This window comes from Ursus americanus, chromosome 11, assembly GCF_024610735.1.
Source record: "Ursus americanus isolate L20-20 chromosome 11, mUrsAme1.1.p, whole genome shotgun sequence".
Lineage (NCBI taxonomy): Eukaryota > Metazoa > Chordata > Mammalia > Carnivora > Ursidae > Ursus > Ursus americanus.
This window is the reverse complement of record NC_142137.1, coordinates 55,974,234-55,992,408: the sequence shown is the minus strand read 5'-3', so window position 1 is coordinate 55,992,408 and position 18,175 is coordinate 55,974,234. Positions and strand designations below refer to the sequence as shown.

Sequence of the window (18,175 nt, the reverse complement as noted above, 5' to 3'; positions counted from 1 at the left end):
GTTCATAGCAGCATTGTCCACAATAGCTAAATCATGGAAGGAGCCGAGATGCCCTTCAAGAGATGACTGGATTAAGAAGTTGTGGTCCATATATACAATGGAATATTACTCAGCCATCAAAAAGAATGATTTCTCAACATTTGCTGCAACATGGACGGGACTGGAGGAGATAATGCTAAGCAAATAAGTCAAGCAGAGAAAGACAATTATCATATGGTTTCACTCATTTATGGAACATAAGAAGTAGGAAGATCGGTAGGAGAAGAAAGGGAAGAAGAAAGGGGGGGTAAACAGAAGGGGGAATGAACTATAAGAGACTATGGACTCTGGGAAACAAACTGAGGGCTTCAGAGGGGAGGGGGGTGGGGGATTGGGATAGGGCGATGATGGGTATTAAGGAGGGCACATATTGCATGGTGCACTGGGTGTTATATGCAAGTAATGAATCATGGAACTTTACATCAAAAACTAGGGATGTACTGTATGGTGACTAACAAAATATAATAAAAATTATTATTAAAAAAGAAGTACAATGAACAATAAAAAGGATGATGAAAGATTTACTGCTCTATCATTCTACCTCTTCATAGATACAAACCAGGTGATTAAAATCAAATGAAAAACAATTCAATTGTGTTAAAAAGAAAATTAATATAGTGACATGATACAGATTAAATCAAATTAAACAGTTCCATATGGCTTCAACAAGATAAGGGGGCTACTGACAAAGTTGTGAACTCTGTAAAATATAATTATTCAGATGATTTCAGTTTAATTAAAAATTATATTTACTTAAGAACCATTTATAGGTGGAATGAGTAATTCTGAGGAGTTAGTGTTCCAGACAGCTACACTTTACCTATTTAGCCCTAGATTTTTATGGTTGCCATTTTAAAATGAAATATACTAAAACGTAGTATAAATTCCTATGCCTTCTTTTAACTGATTTATATTCTGTCTTCAAAAATAAACAAACCATAATTCATAGCTTCAGTTTTTTTTTTTTTTAATTGTAAAAAGCCCCAAAGGCTACTCTGTTTTTTTTATTTTAGAAGTCTCGTATAACCTTTCTAGAATTTCTTTCTCCTCCTTACGGTCAGACTGCCAGCAGCCATTGCTCCCTGTCACTCTTTTCCCCTGTCCTGTCATTTCTGTTTTGCCACATACCCACCATTCACTGGGAAACAAGTTAAACTAGTTACAACAGTGTCTAAAGTAAGAGTTAATACCTCTGAGAGAGCAGCTTTTCCATGAGTAAGAGTAGGATCTTCACTGTATAATTTTGGCTGCTCAGATAATTTTTCACACTCTGTCAGCTTCTCAATAAGTGAGAAAGATCACTAAGGAAGGGAAGGGCTGAGCTCTGGACACAGATCTTGGTAACATAGAGAGATGGCAGGGAAGCACAGAGGACAGCTGAGAGAGGAGGACAGCTGAGAGAGGAAGGCAGCCAGGAAGACAGTGAGCCCTCGCCGACTGGGACAGGATGAGCAGGGGCTGGGTGGGCAAATAAGGAAGGAATCGGAAACCAGGTAAGATAGACCCCCAGGCAGAAAAAACCAGGATAGGAGGCAACAGGCTAAAGGGAAGGAAGACCATTAACCGCAGAACGTCACTAGCAGCTGGGTGTCAAATGGACATCAGTTTGGGGCAGAGAGAGAGATGAGATGCCACCACCCAGGAAAACTGAGGCCAAATCCCTGTGCAGCCTTGTGTGCCAGGGGAAGGAGTTCAGATGCCTGTCCAGGGGCTACTGGTGGTTTTTAAACCAGGGGAGCAAATGCCAGTTCTGAGTGTCAGATTTATCACTGTAGTTTCTATGTTGATGCCGAGATACCAAAGAAGAAAGAACTTACAATAGTCCTAACAAAAAAATGGCAAGAGCTTAAAGTAAGGCAGCAATATTAGTAATGATTTTCAAATATTTAAAATATACATACTTGAAAGATGGTAAGGGACTAGATCTTAAAAGTTCTCATCACAAAGAAATAGAATCTGTAACTGTGTGCGGTGACGAATTTAACTAGACTTATTGTGGTAATTAGTTTACAAGCTATATATACATCAAATCACTATGTTGTATTCCTTAACCTTCTATAATGTTATACGTCAATTATGCCTCACTAAAACTGGGGGGGAAAGGGGAAATATCTAGTAGAGCATACCTGATGAGATTCTTTGTCAGCAACTTATCATTTGGCTGAAATAATTAATTTGCTTGTTTTTAATAGCATTTCTCAATTAACAGATTCCTGAGAGCAATTCATACCTGTAATACTCAGCAATAAAGTAAAATGCCACAGATTGCCACCTCCCCCCCAAACACACTATAAGATAATCGATAATAGAAAAAAATGGAAACAAAAGAGCTGGAAGATAAAGGGTATTTCGAAAAGTTGTGCAGAGAAGTACTTTCTGAAATAGTTACTTAAAAGTAAAGATATGGATCCACTGTGTGCCCCTATGCACAGTACACAGAGCATACCCAATAAATAACTGCTTATTAAATGGAATAAAAAATCATTATATCATTTGTCCCTGCTCTATCCCTCCAACAGTGAGTACTTCAAGTAGCATCACAAAGGACAACTAATGTTCAAATGCTCTATTTCTGATAGCAGCTCCATAATGCATGGTAAACAACAAAAGTATAAAAGCTATTATGGATAATTTTCTTTCATTTACTTTTACCAGCAGGTAAAATCAACCAGCATTGCAGAAAGCAATATCAGGAAAGGAGGAAAGTATAAAAATTGCTAATCATAAAAAACCAAAAACCAAGAAAATCATCAAGTTAAATTGATGACTTTTTTTCTTGCCCCCCGATATGGTATTTGAAATGGGGCTTAGAAATATACCAAATGTAACAGCAAGATAAGAACTCAAAAAAGCAATATTATGGAACCCCTTAAATTGACTAATCACCAAGAAGGCAAATTTATAGCAAAGCAAAGCTTTAGTGATATAATAACACTTTTTTGCTGCTACAAAGTAGCTTATTATAAAAATGTTGCCTCTACTCTCTGGAAAGTACTGGGGAAGCAAGGAGACAAGAAACGCTGATTTAAGGTGGACTTTACGTTGGATAAGGTGAGATGAGCGAACTTATTTTACTTCCAAGCTTAACAACAATTGTAACAGCGCCTTCTTTCTTGTTGTATTGAGTTGAAATGTTCTTTCGGACTTTCCAGGTCCTAGGCAATCTGGACCAGACAGCACGTACAAGCCCCTCATTCCCGCCTCCTGCCCAGGCACACTGCTGCTCCGCTCCTCCCTGCTGCTGTGATGATGCTGTCCCAGTGTGGTCTTCCTGTTCCCTGAACCTGCTCACTGCCCAAGCATCCCCACAGGTGCTCAGCTCACGCACACATTCATTCAGCAACTGTGCAGTAAGCACCTATTACGTGTACGTGTGTACGCTGTGTGCATCTGTGTGTGTGTGTGTATGTGTGTGTGTAATACAGATATAACAGAATCCTCAGACGGAATACTTCTTCAAAGCCAGAAATATCAATTACGAGTGATTTGCAGACCGTGGGGTTTGTTGAAAGGCAGAGACCCAGCAATGACTTAAGTCGCCAGTAGGCTGACTAGAAAGAGAAGGATGCTACCCGCAGAAAATAAAAATGAACGCTAGGAAAGATAGTAAGTAAGCTGTGTGTGTGTGTGTGTGTGTGTGTATAGACACACATATAAAGCTAGGCTCAGAGGATTAAGAACATCATGATCTTGATGGGAAATTTATTCAGGTTGAAGCAGGGCTACTCTGACAAAGGCTGAGAAGGAAAATGGCTACTTGTCTCAATGTCTGCTCCAGTTTCAGCTACAAAGAAAGCATTTTGCAACTGTACTTTTCTTACAAGTAATAAATGCTTATGAATTATGCTGCCGGACACCGCATGAGGCAGTCTTTCAGGTCTGCCTTCACTATGTGAAATGAACGATGAAAAATATTTTGAATGGCATGTTTGTTTTTAAAAATGCATCAGAATGCTTTTATTGCCAACAGTTAAAAATCATAATAAAGATCTATGTTGGCCCCAAATTCATCTCTTAAATGTATTGCGTGATTTACCGTTATTTGCTAAGAAGGTAGTTACTGTTTCCATTTTCAGCCAAAGTACATAAATAGTACATGAATAGATTAATTTTAAATTAAATAAATTCTGTTGTCTGCTTGTAAAAGAAAGGTGTTTTATTTTAGTGTCTTATTTTAAAAAGTAATTTGAAAAAAAACAGAAGCTTAAAAAATCTTTATTTATATATTTATATATATTGCATTCTAAATACCACTCCTCTAGTTGCATTTATCATGCAATTTGTTTGAATATAAGAAATATAAATTTTTGTTTCTCAAAGAAATTACTTTTATAGTATGCCTTTTACTAAATCTATTTGTCTGCAGTTAATTTCCCTTTAAAATAAGGATATTGATGTATACAGTCATTTCATTTTTAATGTAAAAATCTAGATATTTGTTAAATAATGACATATTTGATTAAACTAACACTGAGAAGAAAAATTGTAATATCTGATCTTGAAATACTGTAAGGAAATTTCCTACTTGAGTTCGGGTTTTTGTTCCCCTCACATGTGTATGTGTTTTTATGACGTACGAAAGAAACCGATCTCACCTGTTTTTGATTGTAGGTTTCTTCTTGGTTCTTCAGGGGCCTCAATTGGCTGATCAGCCAGGAAAACTCGAGCTTGGTCTATAGCATTCAGAACAGAATACTCTTTCTCCTTTAACTCTCGTCTCAGGGCCTTTGCAAAGAGAAGCAAAAGTTGAATCTGTAACCTATTGTGTTCACCAAGTAATGAAACATTTTCAATTAGACTACGGACCATACTTGTCAAGGGAATGACTAATAACCATCTAAGCAAAGTCCGAAGTGAAAATACAAATTTTACACACATTAATGATGAAACATGAATAAAAGCAAAAAGATGATAGGACTTAAAGATGCAAAACAAAAATCTTTACAATAGCCACCTAAGGGAAATTGTTATAGTATATTTGAGCTTACACAAAATGTACTTTTAGGGTTATCACTCCGGTCAGATTGCTAAAATAGAATAGCCTGTTCAAAGATACCTTTTTCTTATAAGACTGACAAAAAAAATTACATCCAATAGTACAGAAGCAGGCAATTTCACAAGTAGTAATGAGATCCTCGGAAGTGTTTTACATTCTTTAGAATATATTAAAGAAAAAAACTAAGATGGAAACAAATTAAAGTACATGAAATCAAAACTAAACCAAAGAGAACACATAAAAGACAGTCTCCAATTATCTTCAAATACGTTCCACCTCTCACGCTGAGGCAATTACAATTTTTCCCTTTTGAGGTTTTTCATGCAAATTGATGATTCTCAGAACAGTCTGCCTTTAGTACTTTTGTTCTTTTAAGTAGGGTTAAACTTTCACCTCTGCTCCCATAAAATGTTTGGTGATTAAGACTCTAATTGACTAGAGTTTAAAAACAAAGCTCACTCACGGACTACTGCAAGGTAAGAGGAAATGAAGATTTTTTCCTGTGCCATTTGAATGCTGAAGCAAAATCAAAATTGTTGCTAATATTATTGTTATCCTCTTAAAATTATATACATAAACACCTCCTGGCTCTAATATTTTCCTTTTAGTGCAGTTCCCTGATAATGCATTATGAAAACTTTGGTTTTTGTTTTCTAAAATACTGTATTCTAGAACCATTTTAGAATCAATACAGTTTTTGCTTCTGAACACAACTATTTTTTTAAAATAGCATTTGGCATAACTATGTTGGGATGACAGGGTATTTGCAGGCTAAATCCTCATCTTCTACAGTAAATAAAAGAAAAAAAATCTAGAAACACCAGAATAATCATCTCTGTGAAAACCAGAACTAAACACCAGAAAAACACCAGTAATTAATTTTATTTTATTTTTTGTAAATATTTTATTTATTTATTTATTTATTTGAGAGAGAGAGAGAGAGAGAGTGTGTCAGTGAGCGGGGCGAGGGCGGGGGAGAATCCCAAGCAGACTCCCTGCTGAACAGGAGCCCATGGGGCTTGATCCCAGGACCCAGAGATCATGACTTGAGCCCAAATCAAGAGTTAGAACCAACTGAGCTGCCCAGGTGCCCCAGCAGTAATGAATTTAAAAGAGAACATTACTGGTGGGGAAGGGTGAGGGGAGATGAATGACAGAACACTGGTTTTTCCAATAAGCACTGTGAATATTAGTTGACTTTTAAATGATTTACAATTATTATCTTGACAAAAAATTTTAATTAAAAGGATAAAGTGAACAACAGCAAAAAAGGACCATTCTCTAAAATCCCTGGGTACATTGATAGCATCTATATAACCAGACTGTGAAGCAAGCACAAATCAGTAAACCCCCATATCAGTTAGCACCTGTGAGCATGAAATGACTGTGCGACAAAACCTTCACCATCTCTATTGAGAAATGTGGCTTGTGAAGAAGTCCCAAGGTGTGACATTCAGGACAAATAAGATGATCTTCTGACATTTAAAGTTTCTGATATGTGGAAATAGAAGAGACATAAGAGAAACGGGGAAAATACATTTTAATCCAGAAATATATACACACATTTCAGGTCTGGAGCCTATCCTTTAAATTTAGATTATTGTGTTGTTATAGCAAGAAGCTCCAGATTGATGAAAATACTCCCAGAATTTACCTCCCAAAGCACCTGGAAATATAAAATATAAAATAATGATATGCAAGAGCATGTGGCTTAAAAGCCAGCAGTGAAACATAGTGGGCAATGTAGCAGATTTATGAAAATTTTAGTGATCCAGAGTATTCATTCCCCCAAGCCCAAATCCAACCAGTAAATGTGGGAGAGGTAAAGATTCTTAAAATAATGTGCAAGGGCTGTGCTAGATTTCTTCTTTCTGAAAGTGAAGTCCCAGACATGAACCCCTTTGATGCAAGCTGCTAAAAGGAAAGTGAAGGAACCCAAAGAACATCTCCTTCTTCTGGTTGATCAAGTAGGACGAGGATCCACAGGCAGTGTTTACAGACTTGGCACAAAAGGGAAGCCAAGAAACACCAACTGGGTGATGATGGGGAAGGAAATTAAAAACAGAGAAGACAGAGCATAAAGGAATGTGACTCAGAGAAGGGAGCACAGAAGCAGGGCCGGTCCTCTGGAAACACACAGTGATTATGGGTTATATTTCACAGAATGTGAATCCTGATCTCACGGTGGAGAAAGAAGATAATAGAATCCATATGATTTAGGTGTATAGTGGTGCCCAAATGGGAGTTCTGGATTGTTATTGGTCCACAAAATGCACAGTGGCTAGGGGTCTGGGGAGCGGAAATAGCATCAGAGACATTTGTGTGAAAACTGTTTTTAGAATTTCAGACATCTAAATGGGAATATGTATTTGTCTACAGAAAGGATACTTGGGAACACTAGCCAGTCAACTTCCTTCATGGCTGGAATTTTACCAATTTAACACAGATGCTCTCGTGCCGGGAGATTTCACTGGCTGGCTGTTTACTCTGCCTGGAAGGCTCTTTCCCCAGATATCCATGTGGTATATTCCTCCTCCCAAGAGGCCTTCTCAGTGAGGCCCACCCACCCATGCTATTTAATGTAGAATTCCACCTCTCCCATCTGCTACGTTTCCCATCGCCTTCTACTAGGCAAAGCAGGTATTTAGTTATTATGGTTATTGTTTCTCATCTGTTTCTCTTGGATAAAATATAACCTCCACAAGGTCAAGGGCATTTTCTGGATTTTTTGTTTGTTTGCTTTTTGTTTTTCACTGTGGTAAACAAGGCACCCAACATCAGTGCTTTGGGGCCTGGTAGAGGTAGGGGGATCGGAAATGCTTCCTCGTGGGGGTGGTGTCTAAACGGAGTCTTGTAGAGTGAGAAGAGTGCTTCCAAAAGAGGAAACGAAACACTAGCAAAAGTACAAGGGAGTATGACTGTGCGCACACTTAGGGAACTATAAACATTTAGTGCTGAACTGCTAAGCAGATTATCAGGTCACAAAAAACACTGTATGATGTCCTAACGAAGCATCTGAGACAACCAATAATGGGCACTGGGAAGCCACTGAAGAGAGGGACAAGATAGTAGGGGGCTATGACTGTCCAATTCACATTTCCGTTTTTCACAGTATCATTGTCAGGTCTCCCAGATTCATGAAAAACAAATCTGAGTCTGAGAATGCCTCACAGGACTGGAGAATCTATTTTCCTTCCTAACCACATGAAACTTCAGCACTTTTTAAAACAAGCTCTCTGCATAGGGCGTTGGCAGGGGACTGTCTCATGATCTCCTTTGATATGCCAAGAGAGGGAAGTAGAAGAGGCAAGTGTGGGCAGCTGGAAACGTGCCAAGTAAGTAAAAATGTAGGGCTCGAGCCCGAATGCCAATTCACCACCCAAATATCCCAGAGAAGAGTGTACATTTAATAATACCTGTTTATATGATATTTTGCAAATTTAATTTTATTATTCAATTTGTCCTATTTCAATTACATTTAATTGCATGTCAGAAAAGGGCTTAACTTTCAACAGTATTATACATATAATCATTTCACCACCCTTTACCTCTCAATTAGACATAAAAGAAAACCAGCATTTCCTAACCACCTGGTGAACATTAATGATAAGATAATTAGACCTTAACAGAGCTGTTTTGTATACAGAGCTACAAAGTGGCATTCAGCTTTAGGTTCTAATAGCACATGACTTATATATGGGCTGCCTTAAGTGAGTATAACATAATCTAATAGGAATTCTTCTATTTTAATGACTTTATATTTTCATTCAAAACAATTCTGTTCACAGGCAATAACAAGTATTGGCAATGATGTGAAGAAGTTGGAATCCTTATATACTGCTGGTGGAATGATAAAATGGTGCAGCCACTTTGAAAAACAATTCGGCAGTTTCTTAAAATGTTAAACATAGAGTTACCATATAACCCAGCAATTCTACTTCTAGGTACATACCCAAGAGAACTGAAAGTATACGTCTACGTAGAAACTCATGCATGAATGTTCATACCAATATTATTCATAATCGCCAAAATGTGGACACAACCCAAACATCAACTGGTGAACAGATAAACAAAATGTTGTCTATCCGTATAATGAGAGTCCTTGTCAGTAATAAAAATGAATGAAATACTGATCCATGTTACAATATGGAGGAACTTTGAAAATGTTATGCTGAGTGAAAAAAGGCAGACACAGAAGCCCATTACTATGAAATGCCCAAAGGGTAAGGCTATGGAGACACATGGTAGAACAGTGGTTGCTTAGGGCTGGATGGTTAGGGGAATGGGGGAGTGACGGCTCATGGCTGTGGGGTCTCTTTTTGGGATAATGTTCTAAATCTAGATAATGATGATGGCTGTACAATTCTGTGAATATAATAGCTACTGAACTGTTTTTTGAATTTTATGCTGTGTGAATAATATCTCAATAAAGTTACTATTAAAATAATAATTCTGTTCTTTCTCCCAAAAAAGTTCCCAAGGTAATCTGTTTATGTCTAACCTCTATCCCCACCCATCCGCAAAGGAGTAGCTCGTTCTGTATGTTCAGTATGTTCCCCCTCAGGGTTTCCAGAGCACTTCCTATTTCTCTGGCATAGTTCATCCTAATATATTGTGACCATGCATCTGTCCCCTCCTTTACATTGTCAGTTCTTCTAGGATAAGGCTCACATCTTAATCACTCGAAATTCTCTTCAGTGCTTGCCTAGACATATATAGAAAGTACTCAATAAATGCTTAGGGAATAAGGAATAAAAGAAGGAATGCTTTCAGATTAAATACCAGGTAGGATTCCAAAATAGGGAGGAACAAAATATAACAAAGTCTCCCACATGTGATTATACTAAATTCGATATCCTAAATTACTGGATTCCAGTTAGCTCTGGATTATTTGATCTGTATACTTTGCAAATTACTAAGTAAATAATTTTTTGAGGAAAAGTTAGTTTTCTCCTATAATCTAATTATCAGAAGTATTTTTTGAAAGATTTTATTTTTAAGTAATCTCTACACCCACGATGGGGCTTAAATTTACAACCCCGAGATCAAGAGTCACATGCTCTACCCACTGAGCCAGCCAGGCACTCCTTCCTATTAACTAATTATCAGCTAGTCAATACTAAGCATTTTACTTTATTGTTGATTATTGTGGAATTACTAGCAAAAATTTTTTTTTCTCCTTAGATAAACAAGTAATAGATTTCACTGAAAAGTGTGGTATGCACTCACTCCATCTTCCCCTTTTTTTCTACATCCTAATCCATGAGGTAACTGCATAGAGCATAGTTTCAAAACTACTGGAGTCATTAGACTGAAGGGTGACTCTGTTATTACTACTGTGCATTAAATCCTTCAGAAACGTATTGGCTTAAAACAATGACAACTTATTATTCAAGATTCTTTGGATTGGCAAGTTGTCCAGCTCCCCTGCTGGTGTGACAAGAGATTACTTCTGCGGCTATGGTCATCTGTCATTTAACTGCGATTGCAAGTCCAAGATGGGTTCATTCACATGTCTAGAAATTATTGTCAGCTACTGGCTGGAATACCACAGTTTCTCTCTACGGTCTCTAAATGCCCTGTAGGCTGGACTGGGCTTCTTCGAAACCTGGTAATTAGTGTTCCCAAAGAGTAGAGTGAAAGCTGCAAGATCTCTTAAGGCATAGACTCTAGAACAGCTCTGTCCAATCAAACTTCCTGCACTGATAAAAATGCTCTAAAACCATGCTGTCTAATATGGTAACCACTGGTGGCATGCAACATTTGGTACTTGAACTATGATGAACTGAATCAAAGAAATGGATTTTAAATTTTACCTAATTGTAATTAATTTAATTTAAATATAAGTGGCCATATAGAGCTAGCTAAGAGTTACCACATCAGACAGTACAGCTCTAGAATTTGCACTTCTGCCATATTCTATTTAAAGCAAGTCACGAGGCCCAGCATAGATTCAAGAGAATAGGCAAGTATAATGCATTTCTTGCGGAAGGCAACAGCAATGATCCTCAGCATAGGGGCTGAGATACAGAGAATCATGATTCATTATTATAACAATCTGCCACACAGGATAAATGGGAAAGGGAGGGCTGGGGGAGGCATGGGGATCGGTAATATTTTATATAAGCAGTCACAGAAGGCATCACAAAGACCGAGATATTTGAAGAAAGAGCTGAAGGAAGTGAGGAAGCCAACCATAAGAATGTCTGTCAAAAGAGCAATCTGGGCAGGAGGAACAGCACATACAAAGGTCCTGAGGGAAGTGCTCGCCTGGCTTGGCAGGCTGGCCCTGTCAGAGCTAGGTCAACAAAGGAGGAGGGTGACTGCTTCTGTAAAAATGTTTCAAATCATGAAAGTTAGAAGGAAGGAAGTCTTTGTGGCTGATAGTAACCACATACTTCTTTATACAGCAGACATCTAGCTGCCTTCCTGACTCAAGGCCCGACCATTGACCTAAGAATGCTGTGTGACCACCTTACCATAAAGCTTACGCATTTTCCATTCTAACAGATAGTTCAAAGACCTCAATCCCCCCCAGGCAAGCAGGTGTGAAATCAAGCTCTGGCCTATAAGCAGTAGACCAGATCAGTTGTAACAAGGAGGAAGAGACAAAATAATTTCAAAAAACTAAAATTGAAACTGTATTTTAAAAGTTGTAGGCTCCAAAGTTTTTAATATAAGGAAATATGGTCTCGGATACCTCCGAAGTCAAGAATAATAAATGGAGAGCACAATGTCTCAGGGCCATAAGAAAATGTTCAATGTCTCTCTCATCCTAAGGTGGCATAAGAGTATATGATAGAATTTTCCAACGATTTCCACCAAAATAAAAAACTTAAAACACATTAAATTCATATAATCTGAAGGATCCTCCAAGCACAAGAGGAGATGGTAATTAATAAACCATGATCCTAACCCTCAGAGAACTTACAGTCTAAAGAGAAGAGAATGTCGGTCACAATGTGGTAAGTGCCACAAATCTTAGAGAGAAGAACAAATAGGACACGGAGGAAACAGAGAGAAGACGGAGGGAGGTGGTGAGGGCACAAGCAACAGGGTGTTGAAAAAGAAACTGGAATTAGATTACAGGTAATTAAGGGAAAAGCAATTCAAGGAACCAGAATAAACAGGTAAAGAAATTGAGTCTCCCATTGTTCTCCCTGTTAAGCAGCTTCTGCATGCTCATTTACACTAAAGGAAGCTCTGGAATGTCAGATTAGTGAAGATCTGATTTGAATATCAGAATTTAACTAGTAAAATCTCAGTGTTTTCATTCTCAACAGAATTTCTCCAAGCCCTAAGCCCCAGTTGGCAGAGCCCACCCTTCCTGTCACTTCTCTGCCCCTTTCAGTCTCAGGGTACAGTTTGGCAGCTTACTAGTATCAGTGTCAGGCAGCAGAATCCATTGCTCCTTATTCAACTTTAAATGCCTAAAGAGAGACACTCAATGATCCTCCTGCAACACCTAGGAACACTTCTCCCCACCTGCTATAATTGGGAAGGACGGGGGATTAAGGGATAAGAAGGTACAGATCTTCCTTCACTGACGATGGGGTTACAACTCCATAACCCCGCTGTAAGCTGAAAATATTGTAAGTCAAAAATGCACCGAATACACTAACCTAACCAAACACCATAGGTGAGCTTAGCCTACCTTAAACATGCTCAGAACACTTACGTTAGCCGACAACTGGGCAAAATCATCTAACACAAAGCCTATTTTAGAATAAAGTTGGACAGCACATGTAATTTATTAAATGCTGTACTGAAAGTGAAAAGCAGAATGGTTGCATGGAGACAGAATGGCTGTCAATAGGATAGGTCACTGACCCTCCTGATTGTGTGGTGGCCTGGGAACTGTGGCTGCCACTGCCCAGCATCAGGAGAGAGGACATCCCGCATAACATTAGCCCAGGAAAAGATCCAAGTTCAAAATCTAAGTACAGTTCCTACTGAAATCCTATGGCTTTTGCACCATCACAGAGTTGAAAAACTGTAACTCCACCACTGTTAAGTCAGGGACTGTCTGCATAAAGAAATGACTGCGGTGGCTTAAGTCTGAAAGTCTCTTGAGTCAATTGGCTGTTCATTTTCATCATGAACATGGCATTGGCTCACTGGAGTGGCTGAGCTGCTGCCAAGCAAAGAGCAGTAATATCAGTTACTCATGGGCAGGATCTTGCAAGTCACTTAATGTGAAAACAAGGTCTGAGAAAACTTGGAGGGAGGAGAGGAATCCCTGACGTCCCGTTCTGTCCTGAACTGGCAACCTGCCAAATGGCCTGAGACCAAGGGGAGGAAAAAAGCACACACGTGGGTGTGAACTAAATCCTGGTGTCATCCCCTCTTCTTTAAGTAACAACTGTCTCCTCTCCTTTCTTTAATCTAAAGCCATCATCCAAATCGTCTGTGTACCAAGTGCCAAAATTCACTGAGATACACTTTTCCTAAAATTCTTCTAGACCATAATATTAAAATTATAGATAAAGCAGATCCTTTGGCTTCTTGCTTAAAGCCCTCCAATAGCTGCCTGTTGCACTTGGAACAAATTCTAAACTTCCTACCAAGATCTGGATCTTCCCTGCTCTCCAACTTCAACTACTAAATACCCTAATTTCTAGTCTCAATGTCTTTATTTCTGTTCCTAGAATATCCCAAGTGTTCCTTCCTCATGTCCTATGTAATCCAGAATCAAGGAAGGAGAACTCCCGAGAAACGGGAGTAGCCCATACAAAGCTGGTCTGCAAAGAAAGCAACATGGAATAACTCTGCACAGCAGAGGGGGAAGGAGTCATCTCCTTTAGCCCTTCATACAAATCTTGACACAGTATCTGTGTGCTTTCTTAGCAATCTCACCAGCCCTCATTGGCCACAGTCAAAGAGATCCACAAGGGTGGTCCTTCCTGACCCTTGAGGGACACAGCACCAATACCACCCTCACCATTAATATAAATATCACCTGGTTCTCCAGCAGAGCCAGCCCTCCCCTCTCTGAGCCTCTCCAGCCCTTGACATCTGCTGTGCTGCAGCACTTAACCGCACATGCTACCCTGACGTCTTTGCAGACCTGACTCCTACACCAGACTGGGCTGTCTGTGAAGGCACACATCAATGCCACAGAGGGTAGAACATGAGCTCAATGAACGTACGTATGAAAGAATAAGGAGATGTTTAAAAAACTGTTCTGTGGTATAATAAAATCGGAGACTTGCAGCCAAAAGCCTTGTATGACAGTCTAGTGCACATCGTGCAGGCACACCCTAATCCACCATGAGTCCCTGGGTTTGTCCCGAAACTTCTCTGCGTGTTGATAGCAAAATGTTTCATTCTACTAACTTCCCAGGTGAGACGGTGAATGTGAACGTACTTCAAAACTATTTAGTGTTGTAGAACAACGTTACTATTAAATGATGCTGACCTAAAGTCTTACCAACATTCTCACCTCTTTTCCAAGACAGAATTCTTCCCTCAGCCTCTATTCACCATCACTTGTGGAGGAAAGTTCTAGATGCTTTATCTACAGCTTTGGATGACCAATATCCAACCCTCCATCAGAAACAACTGAATTTAACTCTCTTAAGGGATAAATTATTTATTCTATGGAATTAAGTGGAATCATGTGATCCTCCAAAATTAAGCAAAAATGTTTGGAAATATAAAACTGGGTTGCATGTTTCTTATATCACTTAAGATTTTAGAAAACCAACATATAAATGTAATGTCTTTTTGTGAACCTATTTGTTCCAGACTCAAACAGCAAAGTAAAGCTCTGTGATGGCAAAATAGCCAGATTACATCACATACACTAATGTGATATAAATATCAAATTTCTTCAACTGATCAGTCCAACAATGTATATCTTTTTCCCAATCCTTCGACATACGACTAAGTCAAACACATTCAACCAATTCTCTCCCTTCTTTTGGAGAGAAAAACAGAATCAGACATCTGACATCCCAACACTGCTTTCTAAATTCCCATCCTGGCATGGGATACCAGCATTTTAATGCTAACAATACAAGGTTCAAGGAAAGGGGGGAAACGAGAAATCACAGGCAAGGGTGCAGTGAAACTTCACTTTCATACACTGCTACACGCGGAAAATTGGTTCAATCACTTGGGAAAGTCAGTTGGCAATATATCAAGAGTCATTACTATGTTCATATTGTGTGAAACAAGAATTTCACCTTTGAGAATATATCCTAGGAAAATGATCCAGGAAAAGCTACAAACACAGAAGTTTTCATTATAAAGTTATTTATGATTAAAAAAAATTTGAAAGCAATTTAAATTTCTAACACCTGGAAAATATTTAGGCTCACTACGGTATGGCTACACTAGGGACCATTATGTAACTTTGAAAAATTACTCTTGATAATGACTACATAGCAACATGAGGAAACAGACATGACATATATCTAAGTAAAAAAGACAGGATAAAAACTATGTACCCTATTAGAACTGTGTGAAAGATAAATATGCAAAAAGAAAACACTCATGCAAAATGAAAATGGTTGTGTTATAGTGGTAAACTTAAGGCTAATTTTTTGTTCTTTATTTTTATAAAAACTATAATGATACTATTTTCATAATTTTTAAAATTATACTTTTAAGAAAGGAATACTAAATGGACTCTAGCTCATTTATCATTGAACAAATTATTACTTTTATTTATTTTTCATTTTTTATTGAAGTGTAATTGACATACAATATCCTATTAGTATCAGGTGTACATCATAGTGATTTGATATTTTTATACATTACAAAATGACCCCCACAATAAGTCTAGTTACCATTTGTCATCATACAAAGCTATTACCATATTATTGACAATATCCCTTATGCTGTACGTTATATACTCATGACTTACTAATTTTATAACTGCGAGTTTGTACATCTTAGTCCCCTTCACCGATTTCACCCACCCAACACCCCCTCCCCACTCTGGTAACCAACATTTTGTTTACTGTACCTATGAGTCTGTTTCTGTTTTGTTTATTCATTTGTTTTGTTTGTTAGACTCCACAAGTGAGATCATGTAGTATTTGTCTTTCTCTGCCTAACTTATTTTGCTTAGCATAATACCCTCTAGGTCCATTCATGTTGCCCCAAACAGCAAGATTTAATTCATTTTTTATGGGTGAGTGATATTCCATCGTATCTCTACCACATCTTCTTCATCTATTAATGGTCACTTAGGTTGCTTCCATATCTTGGCTATTGTACATAAACATAGGCATGCATATATGTCTTCAAACTGACATTTTCAATGTCTTCAGATAATTACCCAGAAGTAGAATTACTAGATCATATGGTAGTTCTGGTTTTAATTTTTTGAAAAAATATGGAATGTTCCACGAATTTACATGTCCTCCTTGCACAGAGGCCCGGCCAATCTTCTGTGTATCATTCCAATTTAAGTATAGGTACTGCCGAAGCAAGCACAAATTAATAATTTTAAAGAATGGCATTATTAATAATTACAAATGTATTTTAGAAGCATAGTTTTTGTATCTATAATAACTTGAAACTTTCCCACGATGTTTTACCTCATGACCTCTCCGAAGCTAAATGTATTCTAAACATGTAACACATGACAACAGAGTTACTGAATGAGGCATTGCCTGTGTTTAAGGTACTGCCTATGTCTGGGAGGAGTCTTAACCTACCAAGCTTTCAGTGTCAAATCTCTACACAAGAGAGAACCCAGCAATATTCAGTGCATAAGGGTAAAATAAGCTACATTTTAAAAGCTATCTCAACAATTAGAGATATGTCAATTCTTTCCCACTTATACAAAAATCTTTCCAAGTCCTGATCTGAATAATTTAGGTAATAAAACAGAAAGAAGGTAACCTCTTAACTGGTTATAATATTAAAACTTAGAGTATAATGGTGTTAGTTTTCTTACAACTTCAAGTATGTCATATAATTGAAATTATTTCTAGCTGGAAATACTGTTACTTGTATTTCTGCCAGCTAATCTTTATTAAAGATTCAGCTATATAAAGCAGAAATATCTTCAAAAGGGGATATTCTTTTGAACATGAATAAGTAAAAAGGGATTAAAGAGAGATAAAGAGAAAAAAAGGAACAATAGTACCTTTGGGTTATCTTTGGGTGTATTTGTTATCTTTGGGTATATTTCATTCCTTTCACATTCGACAAATATTGATTGTCTAATGTGTCAGGCACAGACAAAGAGACAACAGAAAATAAATAAGTAATTATATTAGAGGATGATTAATGTTATGGAAAAAGAAAAAAGTAGAACAGAGTAACAGAGATTAGGGGCACTGGGAAGGGGGTTTCGACTGGTATAGAGAAGTCTGGGTAGGCTTCACTGGGGAGGTGCCATAGAACAAACATTGGAACACAGTGGAGTTAATCATGTGGCTACCAGGGAAAGAGCATTCTAGGTACAGAAGACAACATGGTACTGTAACTGAAGGCATGGCTAGGGGCCAGTGTGGCTGAAACCAGACTTGACGAGAGAAAATAGTAAGAATGAGGTGAGCAAGGAGTGAGTAGGAGGTGGGTCCTACCATGTAGGGTCTTGTAGACCATTTTGAGAACAGTGGCTTTTATTCTGAATTCAATAGGAAAACATTACAGAGTTTTGAGTTTCGATTCCTCGGAATAGGAACACTTTGGCCACTGTATTAAGAATAACCGAGACTGATCATTGTAGCTCCTAATAGATGGTAAGATATAACCAGATTCTGATTCTATATTTTGAACATGGAACCAACAAGATTTTCTAACAGAGGGAATATGGTGATTATTATTTTTTATCTAAGCAACAACAGAATTCTTTCCATTGAAATGCGGGAAGATCGGGTAGAATGATTTTGAGCTGCAAGTTCAGGAATTCAGTTTGGACTTACTAAGTTTGAGATGTCTATTAGATACCCAAGTAGAGATGACACGTAAAGAGATATACATTTGGCAATGATTGGCATAGAGATGGCATGTAACACCTGGAGGCAATGAGTTCAGGAAGGAATAGGTACCAAGAAGTTGGCATAGGCTGGCCCCTGGTGCATCCCAATTTTAGAAGGAGGAGCAGCCAGCAGAGGTGGTTGAAAAGGAGTTACCAGGGAGGTAAGAAGAAAACCAGCACAGAGTGGTGTCCTAGAA

General features: G+C 38.1%; 1 protein-coding gene and 1 non-coding gene across 14 annotated transcripts in view; both read right to left on the bottom strand.

The window, feature by feature from the left end:
- Positions 1–18,175, bottom strand: part of UTRN (utrophin) — a 486,188-nt gene that overhangs the window by 102,914 nt on the left and 365,099 nt on the right. For all 13 annotated transcript variants that reach the window (XM_087865550.1, XM_087865558.1, XM_087865561.1 and 10 more), the window contains one exon: positions 4,635–4,764. In XM_087865550.1, the coding sequence (XP_087721676.1) occupies positions 4,635–4,764 (130 nt within the window). The remainder of the gene's footprint in view (positions 1–4,634; positions 4,765–18,175) is intronic.
- On the bottom strand, positions 16,374–16,480 carry LOC123797508 (U6 spliceosomal RNA). The gene has a single exon (XR_006780964.2). It is a non-coding gene; the product is annotated as a U6 spliceosomal RNA (small nuclear RNA).